Source organism: Lytechinus pictus, chromosome 7 (genome assembly GCF_037042905.1).
Source record: "Lytechinus pictus isolate F3 Inbred chromosome 7, Lp3.0, whole genome shotgun sequence".
Taxonomy (NCBI): Eukaryota; Metazoa; Echinodermata; class Echinoidea; order Temnopleuroida; family Toxopneustidae; genus Lytechinus; species Lytechinus pictus.
In genome coordinates this window covers 38,049,908-38,067,451 of record NC_087251.1, presented here as the reverse complement: position 1 = coordinate 38,067,451, position 17,544 = coordinate 38,049,908, and the positions used below count along the sequence as shown (strand labels likewise).

General features: G+C 36.0%; 1 protein-coding gene across 1 annotated transcript; it reads right to left on the bottom strand.

Annotated features, from left to right (window-relative positions):
* Window positions 1-823: 823 nt before the first annotated feature.
* Window positions 824-12,900, bottom strand: LOC129264454 (sodium/bile acid cotransporter 5-like). The gene is made up of 4 exons (XM_054902333.2): window positions 12,452-12,900; window positions 4,453-5,920; window positions 3,715-3,978; window positions 824-2,996 (listed from the first exon to the last, which is right to left on the bottom strand). The coding sequence occupies exons 2-4, from the start codon at window positions 5,859-5,861 to the stop codon at window positions 2,834-2,836; spliced, it is 1,836 nt and encodes a 611-aa protein (XP_054758308.2). The 5' UTR covers window positions 5,862-5,920; window positions 12,452-12,900; the 3' UTR covers window positions 824-2,833.
* Window positions 12,901-17,544: the final 4,644 nt, after the last annotated feature.

Genomic DNA, 17,544 nt, shown 5'->3' with positions numbered 1-17,544 from the left:
CAAAATTAGAGAAAATTAGTATTTGGTGTATGAACCTTTACAACTTTTCTGTAATAAAACTTACCCCCCCCCCTTTTTTTTTTTAAACAAGCCTGTTCTGTCATATTGCGGAATATTTCCCGTTATAATAATTCATAGAATGATGCAGTACTCTCATTCATTCCTCAAACCCCCTGTCTCTCTATACCTCTTATTCATCCTCTTTCTTTCCATGCAGTCTCTCTTGATCTCATTCCTGAGTTTGTTCAGAATTTTTCTTATATCTTGGTTGTTGTGTTTTATTGTTTATGATGTCTCCTGCTGGCAATGTTTTCTTATTCTTAACTGTTTGTATCAATAAATTTTACTTGTGGAGCCCACAATTTAAAAGCTTTGCTTTTTAGTGGGATCCTCCATTTTCGCAAATTATAAATCATATTATCCTTTGTATTTTTTTAATATGACATGTATATTTTAAGTTGATTTAATGAGCTTGATTATGAAATTTACTTGTTACGATTGTATTTACTTGGTTATATTTTGTTGAAAATGAAATGAAATTGTGTTTTTCTTCTGTGTAATCTTCTGTTCTTTAATATTTTCCCTCTAAAATATTTTCGTTTTTTTTCTTCATTTTATAAAAATCTACTACAATGTTGATAAATATTGACAATTTTATCTCCGGACACGTTTTCACTAACCGATTGGTCACTTTGACCAATCCCTTTTTTCAGAGTGACATTATCATTGATTGATTTTTTTTTCTTGAGGGAGCTACATATTATCATTTGAAATTAAATTCTGGAATTGATTTGATTTGTAATAAAGGACAAGATAACATGAATTATTCAAAGCGCAATAAAATATTTATTCGATATCTTCCAATAATATAGCACCGATACTTTACAAATAATTTTAAGACCTTAATAATAACAAATTCATATATGTATACGATACACATCAGTTGATTCACAATTATTAACGTCGTAAATTATAGGCCTAAATTGCATTCAATGGTTCTTTTATTTCATATTGGGATAATACCATATCAATCGAAACTTACCATCATGACCATTTCCAAATATTAATTTAATTTTCAACAGTTAAAAAATAAAAGAGAGGAAAGGGAGTAAATCACCCCCTTAAAAGGGCCGGAGAGGGGTAGCATTATAATAAATAAATAAAAATGACGTCACCCCTCGGCCCTTTTCCATCCTTGCCAAACATTGTATTGTACTCAATGTTATTTTTTTTCTTCATTTGTGATTTTGATATAGTCGTCCACTGAAAAAAGGAAAATATTTTGATAGAAATGTACATTATATTTCTCGATATAAGTTGTGATGAAAATCATTCATATTACAGCTTAAAATACATTGATGGATACACGACGCAATGATAGCAAAATGATACTCACTTTGATAAAATACCCACAACAAATATTTTTTATTGTTTAAAACGAACTCATTAGTTGCTATTCCCATCTTTCCCATTTCATTTTTGTTATGATAAACCATATCTTTCGGGCAATCGAAACCCATTTTTTAAGGGCTATGTTAAATTATTCATACTAAGATAGATTGCTTAATTGAAATGTCAGCGCAACAGTAATAATTCTGATAAATATATTCTATTTTTGCCAATTGTTTTTCAAAATGAAATATTCTCCAACGTTAGTTTTCATTGGAAATATAACACGTACATCTAAAGTTGGCGCCAGAATGTTTTGATGGGGGGGGGGGGGGGGGCAAGATGACCCTAAAGGGGAGGTCACTTTTGTTTTAAATAGAATCACTTGGATACCTAGAATTTATATTTCGTACTCTCCTTCCGTTTTCTTCCTCTTCTTCCTTTTTCCCCCTATTTTTTTTCTTTTCACTACTTGAAAAATCATAAGGGCGACCCCCTCATCTGTCCTCACCTCATAGCGCCCCGCCCCTGACTACATCGAATGTTTTCCTATCAACCTTATGTTCTTAATAACCCTCAGCATTGGCGGATCCAGGTGGGGGCACATCCAGTCCGTACCCCCCCCCCCTTTTTTTTAAGAGCCATAAAAAAATCATTTTTAGTGGAAAAGGTTGTGCATATACGCAAGTGAAGACTTTTTGGGGCTTGTAAAATATTTCATGACATAAATCCCCTTCATTCCGGATTGATGACCCTTATTTGTTCCGCAACAAAAGAGCACCTCCTTTGAGAAAATTCTGCATCCGCCCCCTTACCCTGAGTCTAATGAAAATTTTAACGAATAGACACGTTATTTCATCATCCTCGTATCATGTAGTAAAATAACTATTACACCTAATCAGCAAAGGGATGTCTGTGATTCAATTCGACGGAAGAGTTCAATTGGTTGAGCCCAAAAGATGAAGATATATCAAAAAGAATTCTTACAAAGACCAGTGTCAGCAAATTATCCGATGACAAAATAGATAGACTTTCATAAGTAACCAAAAGGAGAATAACAACTTACATAGATGGTTCATTACGTATATCAAGCAAGTATATTCTGATGAGTTCATCTGAATAGATTTAATGCTGATTTAAAATGGCAGGTGATTACAGTCAAATATTTGATTTTAGGGGCACATGACCGCTCTATAGCCCTCTTAACATACTTTCCAAAATCTTCCCTCCAAGAAAAGCTTCCCCGGTGGACGAATCCATGACGCTTATCACGAAGAGAAGCGATCATCTTCTACAACTTGACGATGCGGGATTGCTTCCAGCATTTCCAAGGCTTGAAAATCTGAGAAGTTATTCACATCTGATTTTCGTCTGGCAACAGGTTTCAACAACATCACTCTCAATGTTTCATATTTATAGCATCCAGAGCGGCTGATTAACATGATTATACTATTGTTTCTTTGGCCATTTTCTGGTGTGTAATGAAGGGCTCTGCTTCCTCGTAAGAAGGGGGCACCTCGGAGTCGGGAGTGGTAGGATAATGGCCGTTGGTGGTGACTTTTGTGCTTCCGTTCCTTATCGTGGGCTCGTATTCGTATTTGTCATATCTGAAATTGAACGCAAAAAAAAAAAAAAAAGTATCAGAATAGTTCAGACAAGTACACATTTGTCACCACCTTGTTCACTGGAGTCATCAATGCTGTTGCCTTGGATGCGATAGTGTTACAATCCAAATGCAGTAATCCACTCCTGATGTAGCATTACTTAGTTATACTCTCTTTATCCTTCTGTATTTTGTAATTAGCCAACTAACTGCATTACCTTGAATAAAAATGCCTATGAATCAATTGTGATCTTGCAATACCCTATCGGGTTTCATGATTATGTGGAAGATGCATGCGTGTATTATCAGGGTCTGTGATCTGCTAAAATTGCAAAGAAACTGAGCACATCCTAATGTTCTAATTTGCGACACTCCTGGTGCCCGAAACCCAAAGATTAGTAATCATCGTATCATATTTGTTTACGATTGATTGCATTTACTACAAGGTACAAATAATTCTAAAAATCAAGCGATTAATCGATATCCTTTGTGTAACGGGAACATGGGGAGCCAATCAATGACAAGGAAAGTTGTCAGATCTGACAACTTTTCAGACAACAAAATGAAATGCCCACCTGAACCCCTTTGCGAGTTTTGTGTTTTCAAACATCAAAAGTTAAAGATTTTGCCATTCACCATTGGCACTCATCATCCAAAGTTCGAGTCCTCCAAAGATCCATTTCAAAGTCCCCCCTCGAAAATGTCCCTAAACGAGAACTCACCTGTCATCCAGTTCTTTCTGAACCTCCTCTGCCTTCTGCTTCCTCTCTGCGCGTCTCCTTCTGTTGATAGGCACAGCAGCACAGATCATGATTAAACCAATGGTGATGGATGAAATGGCTACAAAGATGGGCATCCTGGCCATGAGATCGGCTTCCGGTTGAGGGTACGAAAGCTTGATCATTGAGATGGCAATCAGGTTGTTCTGCACCCCTGTCTCAACCATGATTGTCAGAGCAGACTCCATCGGGAACCGAGCTATAAACCTGAAGCACAAAAGAAGAAAATGTCATATCAATATCTTACAGAAATATACAGAGCCAATCATACGAACAGATCCTTGTTTCCTTGTACCAAACTTGTTAATTCCACTCATTTTTATCATGCATACAATTTGTTAATTATTTGGAACATGCCATGCTACTTGCCAAGGAGCTATGTTAAATGCATATACAAAAAAAAAACATGACATTTGTTAGTTCTGGACGAAACAGGGAGATAGCTGAATAGATGAAAATTTACTTTTCAGGATATAGGTACCCAGAACATATAAAATGTGATTGTTCAGTTGTCGTTGGTCCGAAATATCAGAAAATGTAATTCTTTAGCATTTGGGAGAAGTACCGCATTGATTGCATTCTTGGATGAGATTGTCATTTCATACATCTTTAACAGTTTTATTGAGGAATTACATGCTGGAAGTGTGCTTGTTGAGAAAAAGTGCAGAAAAAAAATCTTACTTTGACACACAGAATCCAGTAATGTATCCACACGTCGGTAGAAGGAAAGCACCCACCAAGACTTGCCACTCTGAACTGAAGATGTAGAGGTTGGAATAAATACCAATAATGAGCGTTGTAGACACCATGGTGAGTGATAGAACATTGAGAGACTTGATGGCGTAGTGGGCGACCTTGGGAAGTTTGTAATGGATGAGCATCCCGAACAGGACTGGGACGGTCAACATCATGATCTGGATCATGATGTTGGCAAAGGGGATGTTGACTCCTCCACCTTCTTCTGACAGGAAGTGACGTGCGTAGATGAGCATGTTGATGGGAAGCATCGCGACTGCGAGACAGGTGGATGTGAACGTCATGGTGACGCTGAGGATGAGGTCGGCATCCAGGAGGAGGGTGATCATGTTGCTGACGCCTCCACCCGGACACGACCCGACTGTGACCAGACCAACGGCGGTGATACCGCTCAGCTTTAGAATCTTGGAGATGCAGAAGGCGTAAAAGGGCTGGCAGATGAACTGACAGACTGGACCGACCAGAATCTGAAATGGTTTCTTGAGCTTATCGCGGATGATGATGAAGTCCATCTTGCACCCCATACCAGCTGTGGTGATTAAGATCAAGGGAAGCAGGAGGAAATCGAATATAACATCGATCAGTCGAGGAATTCTTTTCGTTTTGACTACGTAAGTCATCTTGGTATCAAAGACATCTTCATCTTCCATATCGGTAACATGGACAATGAGTTTCGTGATGCCTAGCTTGCCACCTTTCAGTGTAACCACCAAAGTTCCGTTATGAGACGGATCCTCTGGGTCAAAGACCACTCGGTCATCACTTACGATCTTAAAAATCTTTTCGCTCTCGCTCTCAAATTCCAGAATAACAGGTCCAAGTAGGTTGGTAAAGTTAAACTCAATCGTACCGTTGTGTCCTTCATACAGATACACCACATCTGGGTAGGCATTTAAAGTGATGTTTTCTCCTGGAGACTCGTAATGATCATCATCATCATCTTCCATGTGATCCTGGACATCGATCTTTCCCGTTTCCATTAAGTTCAAGATAGTGGTCATTGGTGCTGGTGTCGACTTTTTCTTTTTCTTCTTGTTCTTGTTCTTCTTGTTTTTGTTCTTCTTGTTCTTCTTTGGTTTCTTAGTTGTGGTGGTTTGGACTTCACTGTCTAAAGGAACAAGGGGAGACGGCGATACCTCTGAGAGGTCGGTTTCTGATGGATCACTCGCCTGTCTTTTAACAAACTCTCTGATGCTTGAGATCCAAGAATCTCCAAGGGGTGCAGAGAGGGGTGCATCGTCGGCGACGACGCCCTGCGAGCTGATGGTTAACATAGCGAGAAACCCAATCATCAAGACCACAGTGGTCATTGCTCCCGTTCGTTCCAAAGACATGATGTTTGTGTCGATAGAATCAAGAAACTGATGAAGATGAAACCATTCAGCTAGTTTGCCTGCAACGAGATAGTTTGAAAACAATTGGTATGATTGGGGAGAATTAATGTTTTGCCAGTGCGTTGTGTTAAACAAAATTGGGGTAAATTAAAGCTATCACTACGGTAAACTGCCGATTTGGTCTACACACGTTTCGTCTACTTTCCATTTCATCTCATTTCACGTGGTCTAATACTACTTCGTGTACAACCAGTGCGTCTAATAACCATTTGGTCTAATTGTCATTTAGCCCATTCATCATTTTGTTTAGTTTTCTGTTAGGCTATACCAATGTCCTCTTATGGCCATTTGGTCTAAAATGGTCTAATATCACTTAGGCTTTAAACTGTCGTGAATCAGAGTTTCATTTGACCAAGTTTAATAAAGTGATACTAGTAAATAGAGGAAGAGGAAATTAGACCAACTTCATACATGGGTATTATATCTAATAAGAAATAGACTAAATGAGTATTAGACCAAGTGTAGATCAAACAGCAATTACACCAAATTTATAAGTAGACCAAATGGGTTCAGCCAATGTTAATTGTATCAAACATATGAGAAGTAGACCAACTGATTGTAGAACAAAAAGAATATAAACCATCACTACAACGTAAGAACGCTGTTTAACATTTATACAATGCTGTTTTATACATGAACCTTACAGTAGTTGTTTAACAATTTAAACAACCATACTTAATTCATTGAGAATTTAGCTGGTATTAAAAATCAAAATTTGTTGTTTAAGATTTTCTACACTTAAAGAAATGTTCAAACAACTTCTGTACGGTTCATCCAGGATACATCGTTGTATAAAAATTTTAAACGGGTTTTTCCTGTGTAGGCCTATATAAAATTATGTTGACGATAAAAGAATCAAGTAACCCACCTCTCTTAACCAGTGTTACGGTTTGTTTCCGTTTAGGCCCAAGTCTCTTGTATTTCAGCCGATACTAAACCTATTGATCAAACCAATCACACATTGTCCGTTCCAATCAACTTTTTTGACGGGTTACTGGGTCAGTTTGCATATTCAACTTCTTTAAACCTTGTCCTTTATAATGAAGATGAATGTTAGTTCTTAAAATAACCAAGAAATGCCTGGCTTTGCCTTAATCTATATATATAAATATTTGAATGTATCGCTATGAATTGTATCGGGAAATAGAATTTGCTTTAGAAGATTAGAATGGAGCAGATTAAGAATAGTCCCGCATATGGATTACATTCGTTTATCTATTATTTACGGGTAAAAGGTTAGATCAATACCAAGGATAGGGATTTTGGTTCATTTTCCAAGTGAGAAGAGAGACCAAAATAGTAAGTCTGATAATCATTACAATATTATTCTGCCGTACTTTGGCAAAAGGAAGCAAGTTATAAAAGTATCATTTCTTGTAAATGAGGATTATGTGTTCGTCATTTACATAGGCGTTGATGCAATTTAACAGCATTATTTTCTTCAATATCTTTCCACAGAACGATCATTTCTTCCCCCAAATTTTGCCTGAACGTGCAACATACAAAGGGTGTTTCAGAAACACCAATAACTCAAATTTGACTGATGTGTCACTTGCTTCCTTTTGCCACAGTTGGGCAGTATTGTAGAGGAAACACGAAATTTCCCATTGATTTTCATATAATTTAATAAATTTGGAATACAAAATTGTTTATGACATCTTTTGTTTAGTACAGAGTACAGAAGCAGTGTCGCAAAACAATTAGTCAAACTGCTTGAGGGGTCCAGATAATGGCGGATGGAGCAAAAAAAATACCTTTTTTAATACAAAAAATATATCTTATGGATAAATTTTGAAATGATATTCAGAAAATGATGTAATATTTCAGCCATTCCCTTTTCATACTTCTTTTTTGGTGGCATCATCAATGATGCTTCATTATATAGTAATCGGGGCCCTGTCATACAAAGAGTTTCGATTAAACCGATAACCACAAACCAGCAACATCAACATCTATTATGCATGTTTGTTTCAAAAAAAATTATAGATATGATGTTTGTTCATACATTCATCGTTCTATTTAGGATTCAGTGTGATTTTCTTTGTTTACTAAGGAGATTGTGCAAATTTCCTGTAGAAAAAAAGTATGGTATGTATGGATTTCCATACAGTTGAGATTGATTGGATCAATCGTAACTCTTTGTAAGACGGGGCCCTGAGGTGCAAAAAAAAAGTTACGTCAGTAGCGTATGACAAATATTTTGAGGGGGGCCAGATATGGAGGATGGAGCAAAAAAAAATTGGGATAAAATGAGACAAGCGATCGAAAAAATTGATCTTTTTTTACAACTCTATTTTTTAATAGATTTTGAAATAATATTCAGAAATTAATACAATATTTTACTCTTTCCCTTTCCTTTTTTTTTTTCGTTTTTATCTTTGTCGTGATTTTTTTTGGGGGGCATGGCCCATAGCCCCCCCCCCCATCTGTATACGCCAGTGGATTGTTTCATTCTTTTTAAAATGTAAATTACTTAGTATTCGGTGTATTGACTTCTCCTAATTATCGATCAGTACAAACATTTCATGGGCCGTTTTCTGATATCAACAAACGACATTATGCACGACTGGTACCATTTTCTTGGTTTCTAAATGAGATTCCCCCCAATTTTCTTGTCTTAAAATAAAAATTTAAATGGGAGTGGATTTCCTATGACCCTAAGTACACTTTGATGGATTAGATCGTTGCTGCGATTACTATATATGATTATCATCTCTTCATGAAGTAGTCATAGACAAATGACAAAATATTGTGAATACTTGAATCATAAATATTTTTCGTAATATTTTTGGATTCTTATGACATGAGTTTCAGCTGAATTCCAGTTTCAAGTTGAATTTGCCTATTTTACTTTATGTAGGGTATTAATTTTGAATACATATCTATTTATTTTTCACCTTGTTAATCTCTTTACACCTTTGTTCGGTTGACTCACTAAATTACACTCTAATTGCAGGGACTTAAAATAAATCCATCTGCACTGTAATTAGAGACCACTCAAATTTGGGAATTAGTTTTAATCCTAAATGTTATCTTTAGACCTCAAGGGATCTGATTTTGAATCCTTTGAGATTTAAAAATGAATCTTTAGGAGTATACTAAATCCCGAATTCGAGTTGTCCCCGAGGGCCGCGGAAACGGGAGTGGGGGGGGGGGGGGCTTCAGTCCAAAACCGTGTACAAAAACGTAAAAATGACCATCTTATTTCAATTTTTGCATGGTCTAACCCCCCCCCCCCCCCCCCCACTTTCAAAACCGTTCCGCGGCCCCTGGTCCCTGTGTCCACCCTCCATCACTACAAAGGAGGTTCATTTTGTTGTTTGAATTTTTTGGGAAAAAACAAACCCTTGAGGCTAGAATTGTCTGAGATACCATGCCATGTCAATATTCATGACATCAGATTGACCCTACGAAGGTTTTTTTCTGTGAAATTACGCAATTAGCTCTTTTACATTTAATTACATTATCTATGACAATAAAATGCGGCAAACATTTTAAGAACAGTACAAATGTATTTGAACATTTTATGACCTTTCTGTAGTGTTCTGATAAGACGAACATAAACTGTTTTAATGTGTAGGCAAATGTAGATATTGTTGATGTGTCAGATGTGGAGAGAAAAGGGAAGAACAGGGGAATGAGGAAGAGAAGAGGAGAAAAAAGGAAGAATACTATAATACTATACTTCTACTACTACTACTAATGATAATAATAATAATAATAAGAAGAAGATGGTTATGATCTGATCTTTCATTCTATATTTTGTTCTATTTTATTCTTTATTTTGTGTCATCTGATATTATACCTTTTGAAAGGCCATCATTAACTGATTTATTGGTGCATCGAATCCTTTTGTGACTGAAGCCCGGGACTTAATTTAAAAAAAAAATATATATATATATATATATATATTATCTGGAATTTCATTCTGTGACCCGGCCAACGCCTGCATGGGCATGATGGGATCGAAATGACCGAGGTGGGACGGGACAATATTCACTCACAATATCATTCACAAGAAATGATCGTTACCCATTATACATTCCATACATTTACATGTAGGTCTATATTATTATGGAGCCAGAGAAAAATCTAGATTCGACTTAAAGGTCAAGTCCACCTCAGAAAAATGTTGATTTTAATCAATAGAGAAAAATCTGACAAGCATAATGCTGAAAATTTCATCAAAATCTTATGTAAAATAAGAAAGTTATGACATTTCAAAATTTCGCTTATTTTTCACAAAATAGTTATATGCACAATTTAGTCACTTGCAAATGAGAGAATCGATCATGTCCCTCACTCATTTATTGTAGAAGTTTATTCTTAATGCATATTATTATTATCAATGTTATTTATAATTATGTTTTAGAAGATGTCTGACATGATTGTGTTTTATTATATACATGTATTATCAAATGATTTCAGTTATTGAATTAAATTTTAAATGAGCATTTTATCAAATTTGTAATTTCAATTTGGCTTATTTTATTTTTTTATGTAAGGGTGGTTATCTCGACAAACCTTGATAGGTTTTTATGACCACCTAATTCCAATATTGTATCTCTCTATTGTCATTTGTATCTGTTTAATACTTGTTTTACATGTACCTTATATTTTCTTGCCTTATTATTGCACATTGTATTTGTTATTACTGTATTCTATACTCTGTATTGATTTTTATTGGAATTGAATAAAACATTGAATTGAATTGAATTGAATTATTGTAACATTCAAGAAAAAAAAATGATGTTAAATTTATAAGCTGTCAATGTATTTATCAATTTGTAAAGACATCAAACTTCTATTTGTTATATATATTTTATTTTGTATATGAATTGAAGTTGTCAATAAAAACTACTTAATACAAAAAAAAACTCACTATATTTCTTTTGTTTTTTATTGTTCGAATTATACATTGTTTCAATTTTTGCAGATTTGACAATAAGGACCAACTTGACTGAACCATAAAGTGTTAAGCAATGGTAATTCAAAATGTTCAGGGAGAAATAAAACTTTGTTTCACAGGACATTGAGGAGAAAATTTGAATATTTCATACAATAAAATATTTTACAAAAGAAATAGTGAGTGAGTGATGTCATCAGTTCCCTCATTTGCATACCGACCGGGATGTGCATATAACAATTTTGTGAAATTAAGCGAAACTTTAAAATGTCATAACTTTCCTATCTTACATCCGATTTGATGAAATTTTCAGTATTATGCTTGTTGGATTTTTCTATTTTATTCAAATCAACTTTTTGTTGGGATGGACTTGTCATTTAATCAATCCCGATAATTTCTTCATTAGTGTTAGAAAAGATATTTGAAATCCTGAATGTACCGGCCATATAATTATAATTAGTTTTACATATCTAATTTCAATAAAGGTGAATGAAAATAAAAACAATTCATTACCTCTACTATATTTGTTATATTAACTTTATTATATAAAAGAGAAATTAAGGTATATAGATGTCCAGTGTCTGTATGTTGTTTACTTTTTCAGATAGAAATAATTTGGGAAATCAACTTTGCATCGCTTGTTAACATAATGTCCCCAAACATTGCTACCACTTGTCTCAAATCAATATGAGGAGGGGTCTCAACAATGAGGGGGTGGGGTATCCAGGGTGCACTCGATGATATTCATGAATTCCCGCACGAAACATCCCTCTTCTTAAAATCAATGCACCTCACACATGTTATATAGTTTTACGATGATGAATTAGAATGGATTACGTAAGCATCTAATTTTCTCTCTACATCATTTCGATGAGTAAAACTTAATAAAGATAAAAATCAAGGACTGCCTTATTAGCTTCCTGGTATTTTTCTCCCATTTTCTCTAAAATAACTAAACTTTTCTAATTGAATTAAACTGCATTCAGCTATGGGGGAGTAAGTGTGTTGCTCATCATGAGGTTAATTAAATCCAAGCAATTATATAGGTCTACCTTATACTGCGTATGCACAATAAGAAACAAAATAATACAATTTTGCACCCCGGCTTCTGAAAAATGCAACATTGAGCCTTTTGCACCTTTTAGGGCGTAGATAGGTACCTTTTGCCTCCTTTTTAGACCGGAAAAATGGATACACTGTACACCAAAAAATTACTAGGTTGATTGCAACTTTGAGGATTCAAAAAGGTATTTCAGGGTGCAAACAAAAAGTCTTGTGCAAAAAGTGCATTTTTGCACCATATAATTCACCCAAGTTTGCACCAAAAATGTATGTCAGTGTTGCATCTGGGGTGCAAACTTCAACCTGTTTCTTGGAGTGATGTAGGCTGATATCCAAGTTGTTAATAAAGTATTTCTTTTTTAGTTAAGTTACAATGATAATGATAGTTAACAAAATTGTGACATTTATAGGGCCTATATTTCTTTCTTTCAAGAGGATATACTTGTAATTAAAGGAAGAATTATAGGCCTATATACATGTATATCGGTATAAATGCTCAATAAAAATTGAACTGCGTACATAAAAATACCTTATACAAAAATAATGAAGAAACATAACTTACCCACAGTTTGGAAGACTGTGCTGCAATTCTACCAGTCCAAATAAGGTAGTAGTATAGGCCTATATTGATTCAATTAAATACAGACTCCAGACAAGAAAAGGTTCTAAAGATCTCCAAGAACCACCTAGGCTAGGACCACCTGTAGACCCGCTTCAGGTGATACTGAGTGTCGGAGTGGCTAAATATTACTTAGACAAGACTTCATAATCTCCCCACTCGACTCAAAGTTTAAAACCCATTCCCATATCGCAAGGGAAGATAAGGATTACTTCGGAGTATTATGCTCTAGTCACACCGACAAAACCGACTCCTATCCGACCTATGGCGTGCCATTGGAGATAACGTATCCAGGCTTTGATCGGTTTGGATTCGGTTTCGCGGTGTGACTGTATCATCGCAGAATTACACACTGGGTAGTCTGAAATATTGGCAATGCCTTACTCCTTTTTGATTGGTGGACTCCCGCGAGGTCTTTTTGATAAGGTGCAGGAGAAAAGTCAAAATGTAAATATACGCGTAAGATCTGGAATTATCTCCAACAAAATTGAGAATATGATTCACGTGGATGGAACATTTTGGGCTTCTATTTATTCATCGAGATAAAATAGTTGTTATGATGGTGCATGTATTACGCATATTGTGACGAAATCTATACTACATAAAGAAAACGTATGTTGTAATCATCAAAGAAAAAATCTAAGAATGAAAGATTCTATTTTCAATAGGCCTATATGCATTTAATTTTCCCACATGACGTATGTGTTTCCTCAGTTAAATTACACGTAGTGATTATAGAGTTACCAGACACCAACGTCTCTTCTTCATTCTTTCTCCTTTTATGTTTTATGTTCTCTTTTTCCTTTTTACTTAAAAAACCAAGGGGAGTAGTATACTAGTATATATGCCCCTCCCCAAGTATCGTGTCCTTGTTATGATGCAAACATGACGATGAACTTATTCAGCCCTCCCCCTCTAAGGCGTCGATCGGGGGGGGGGGGGGTGGTAAGATCGAGAGGAAATTGCCCCCAATGAAAAGATTCTGGGGGCAAACACATCGATCCTCCCCCAGTGATTTTTGAAATACTTGAAAAATTTACTATAGGGCCTATATGCAATTCGCCTGTTTGCTTTGATTAACAACACATTGGAGCGCGCACACCTAGTTTTGACTTATTTTTTTTAATTTATGTTGTTTTGACTTATTTTTGTTTTTACACCAATTTCTTTCTGAATTGAATTGTTATTTCTACAATGTTGTAAGTTGTGTCTGAACACACACCTCCATGCAGGAGACATAATGACATTCATGATGGTATCATAATTATGTGGATTCGTAGCGGATTCGTAGTAATATTTATATCTCAGGCTTGTTCTTGTCAATCATTATTTTGTCATCAATATGCCAACCTCTCGTGAGACTAGGCCTACAATATATATTTTTTATATATTGTATTTATGTCTTTCTCTAGTCACTACATACAAGATTGTCACTTGGTTATTTCTTTATGCTATATTATGATTATGTCTCAAGCATTGTAAATTTGTTTTGTATATATTCCAATAAATGCAGAAAATCCTGCAAAAAATCCTGCTAATATACGATCAAGGGAAAATCCATTTCCACAAAATTAAACTAATTTTGATTAAAATGCCAATTGAAAATCGGCAAAAAAAATTAATTTACCTCCAAATTTTCGACTGAACACTTCAGTCTTCTATGCTTTTCACACTGCACTTTTTGTCCTAAATTGGTGGGGCTAGGGGGGGGGGTCTTAGCCCCACCAAATTCCCGGGGTTAAGCTTAGCCCACTTCGTTTTCACACTACGTTTTAGCAAAGTGGGCTAGCACGGTAAATAGTACGGTACTATCTGGCGCTGCAAAAAAGCAGGATTAGCCGGCTTATTGTGGTGCTAGCACCACACTTGCGGTGCTAAGAGATGCAGTGTGAAACGAAACAGGGCTAAGCAAAAGCGGGGCTAAGCATTAGCCAATCACAGAAGTCGAAATTGCACGTTAATCGCGCTCTGTATGGTAAAATCATCAATATTTATGAGCTGTGTGATTGCCCGGGGTTAAGGCGTTAACCCCGGCTAAGCAATAGTACGGGGTTGAGAAAGACAGTGTGAATCGAAAAAAAGATAGTATGGGGTTAAGGATAGTCGGGGGTTAAGGATAGTATGGGGTTAAGGAAATGCAGTGTGAAAAGCATATATCAGGGATATGACCCGTCTGATCACCGCCGGATTGGGTCAGAAACTCTTGAAAGTTTGCATTTGCCCCTGCCCGTTACGATCATTCTGCGAAGGTTGGTGCGCCCTTCTGTAGATGACTTCTCTCAAACCATCTGTCCTTTCTGTCAAAGATCTTCAGTCTTATCTTTGGGAGCTACAAAGAACTGCTCCCAAGTTCTAGAAGGTCCGAAGCACTCTATAAATCCATTTTTTACGAAAGTTCTGTTTTAGCTCTTCAGATAGCCCCTTGATGTATGACAACTAATCCTTTTCGTACGGTAGATGACGTTCTATCGGAAGACTTATTGTTATCCTTCGGGTTGCGAACTCATTAGCCCATCTGGGATGTCCACATTTCGAGAGTACCTCATCTCTCACAGGATAAGTCTAAGTCATGAAGGACCTCCTACAAAAGACTTTATTGCATACATTTGGTAGTTGGTACATGACTCTATTGACGAGAAGATTAAAGTCCTGGAAGAAACTATTGAAAAGCAGGAATTAGAGATTATGGACTTGCAGATCAATAAAGCTACTAAAAAATAAGAGGAAATAGAAAAGAGAAGAGTAAATGAGCAGACGAACAAGATGAAAAGGATCAGAACATCAATGCATAAGGACAATATTCTTCGGTTTTTTGATGTCTTGAGAGAAAAGGTGAAATAACAGACAATATAGTGATGATGATTGCCAAGGATACCCTCAAGGTCGACCTCATGCAAGCTTGAAGCCACCGAATTGGTCCACCAGAGCAAGCTTCAGAAGCCGGAGCAGCACTGAAATTCAGGTCCTATCGAAAACGTCAAGAAGTGGTAGCAGGGGCGTCGATCCAGATGGGGGGGGGGGCAAAATCATGAATCATTCTAAAGGCACTCGATCACACAAAACAATCAAACAAACTATCACACACACACACCCAAACATATATATATAAACCCCTCAAAAAAAGTTTGGAAATCTGTGTTTGGCCATTAATTTCTCCCAACTCCCAATTCTACACAATGCATATTTGACATTATTCAAAAGATCATTTATTTCTCTTTTAAATGATACTATGCTTGTTATGATCATGCCATCATGAAAAGAGCAGGATTCAAAAGTGTTGGATGAGGTCTGAATTGAAAAGCTGCAAAACGAGCAGAAATAGTGATGAAGGGTCAATACAGAACTGATTCTTTTGTCTGTGTCAATATAGAGATGAAAATCCATTCAAATCAAGCCCCTGCTTCTTAATTTTTTAATGTTTTGTTGTGGTTTATGTTGTGATGGTTCTGTGAGATAACATGGTTTGAGTCGTGGTTTGAAATACCCATGCATGTTTGTTGTGTGTTTGCTTGTGCAGAGGCGTGTTTGATTCCATGTTAATGTTGATGTTAAAGGAGAATGAAACTCTTGGAGCAAGTTAGCTTTTGTGAAAGCAGAAAAATCAAAGAATAAAATCAACAAAAGTTTGAGTAAAATAGGACTAGCAATAGAAGAGTTATGAGCATTTGAATGTCGAGATCACTAATGCTATGGAGATCCTCCCATTGGCAATGCGACCAAGATCTATGATGTCACAGATGAACAACTCTCCCCTTTTGGACACTGAAAATATACCCCAAAACATCTCATTTTGCTCATTCTAATCATATGACAAACGATTCATCAATGATATAATGTTGTGAAACCTCTGTATTTGTCCTCTCATAAAGAGAACACCTCACCTTGTGATAGACTCTATAAAAGTGAGAATATAAGTGAAATAAGTACTAAAGTAATGAGGGAGTTGTACGTGTGTGACATCACAGATCTTGGTCGCATTGCCAATGGGAGGATCTACATGGCATTAGTGATCTCAATATTCAAATGCTCATAACTTTCTTATTATTCATTCAATCTTCCTCAAACTTTCAACAATATGTTTCTTTGATTTTTTTCTTTGATATGGATTCAGCTGGTTTCAAGGGTTTCATTCTCCTTTAAGGTGCATGAAAACAAAAGAAACCGCTGAGAAACCCACTGAGTGACTTTCAATATTGTGTCATTTTGCAACGTTTTTTAATTTTGACCTTGCCCCACATTTCAAGGCACTGAACCTCCATGTGAACCATAATCATATCATGTAGGGTATCATTTTAAAGATAATTAAATGATCTATTCATTGATATTAAATACACATTGATATTTACTAAAACCGAGGAGGGATTATCGATCAAAATCAAAAGAAACCGCTGAGAAACTCACTCATCACCACGGAAAATAATAAGTGACTTTCAATATTGTGTCATTTTGCAACTTTTGAATTTTGACATTGCCCAACATTTCAAGACACTGCACCTCCATGTGAACCATAATCATATCATGTAGGGTATCAATTAAATAATCTATTCATTGATATTAATTACACATTGATATTTACTAAAACTGAGGAGGGATTATCGATCAAAGTCAGATTTCCAAACTTTTTTTGAGGAGTTTATATTAAATGTTTGTGATCCTGAGCAAGATGCGTATATATATCTAAATAATTACTACGAGTGCGTAGCGCGAGCTGAAAAATTTTGTCACCCAGACTTAAGAACTGGACATTCCAGCCACTTTTTGTAATCATGAACAGGATAGGTGTACCGTGTATAGCTAAACAATTGATGCAAGCGCGGAGCGCGCGAGGGAAAAATGAGATTTAGACCTAAAAATGGGACACTTGTTCATGTTTTGTAAATCATGAAAAAGATTGGTAATTAAATATTTTCCTACATTAATAATGGAAGCGTGAAAGTGGATAATTCAAGCATGTTTTAAATAAAGAACAAGCTGCATATGTATCTCAATAAACATGCGTGCGCGTGTTTTAGATTGAGACCTAAAATCTGGGCATT

What these genes read in the sequence shown, in the direction of transcription:
- LOC129264454 (XM_054902333.2), bottom strand. Translation starts at nt 5,861, where the DNA reads ATGTCTTTGGAACGAACGGGAGCAATGACCACTGTGGTCTTGATGATT. An exon ending in ACTGGATTCTGTGTGTCAAA is followed by an intron (nt 3,979 to 4,452) that starts GTAAGATTTTTT and finishes TTTGTGCTTCAG; the next exon opens with GTTTATAGCTCGGTTCCCGA. An exon ending in CAGAAAGAACTGGATGACAG is followed by an intron (nt 2,997 to 3,714) that starts GTGAGTTCTCGT and finishes GTTCAATTTCAG; the next exon opens with ATATGACAAATACGAATACG.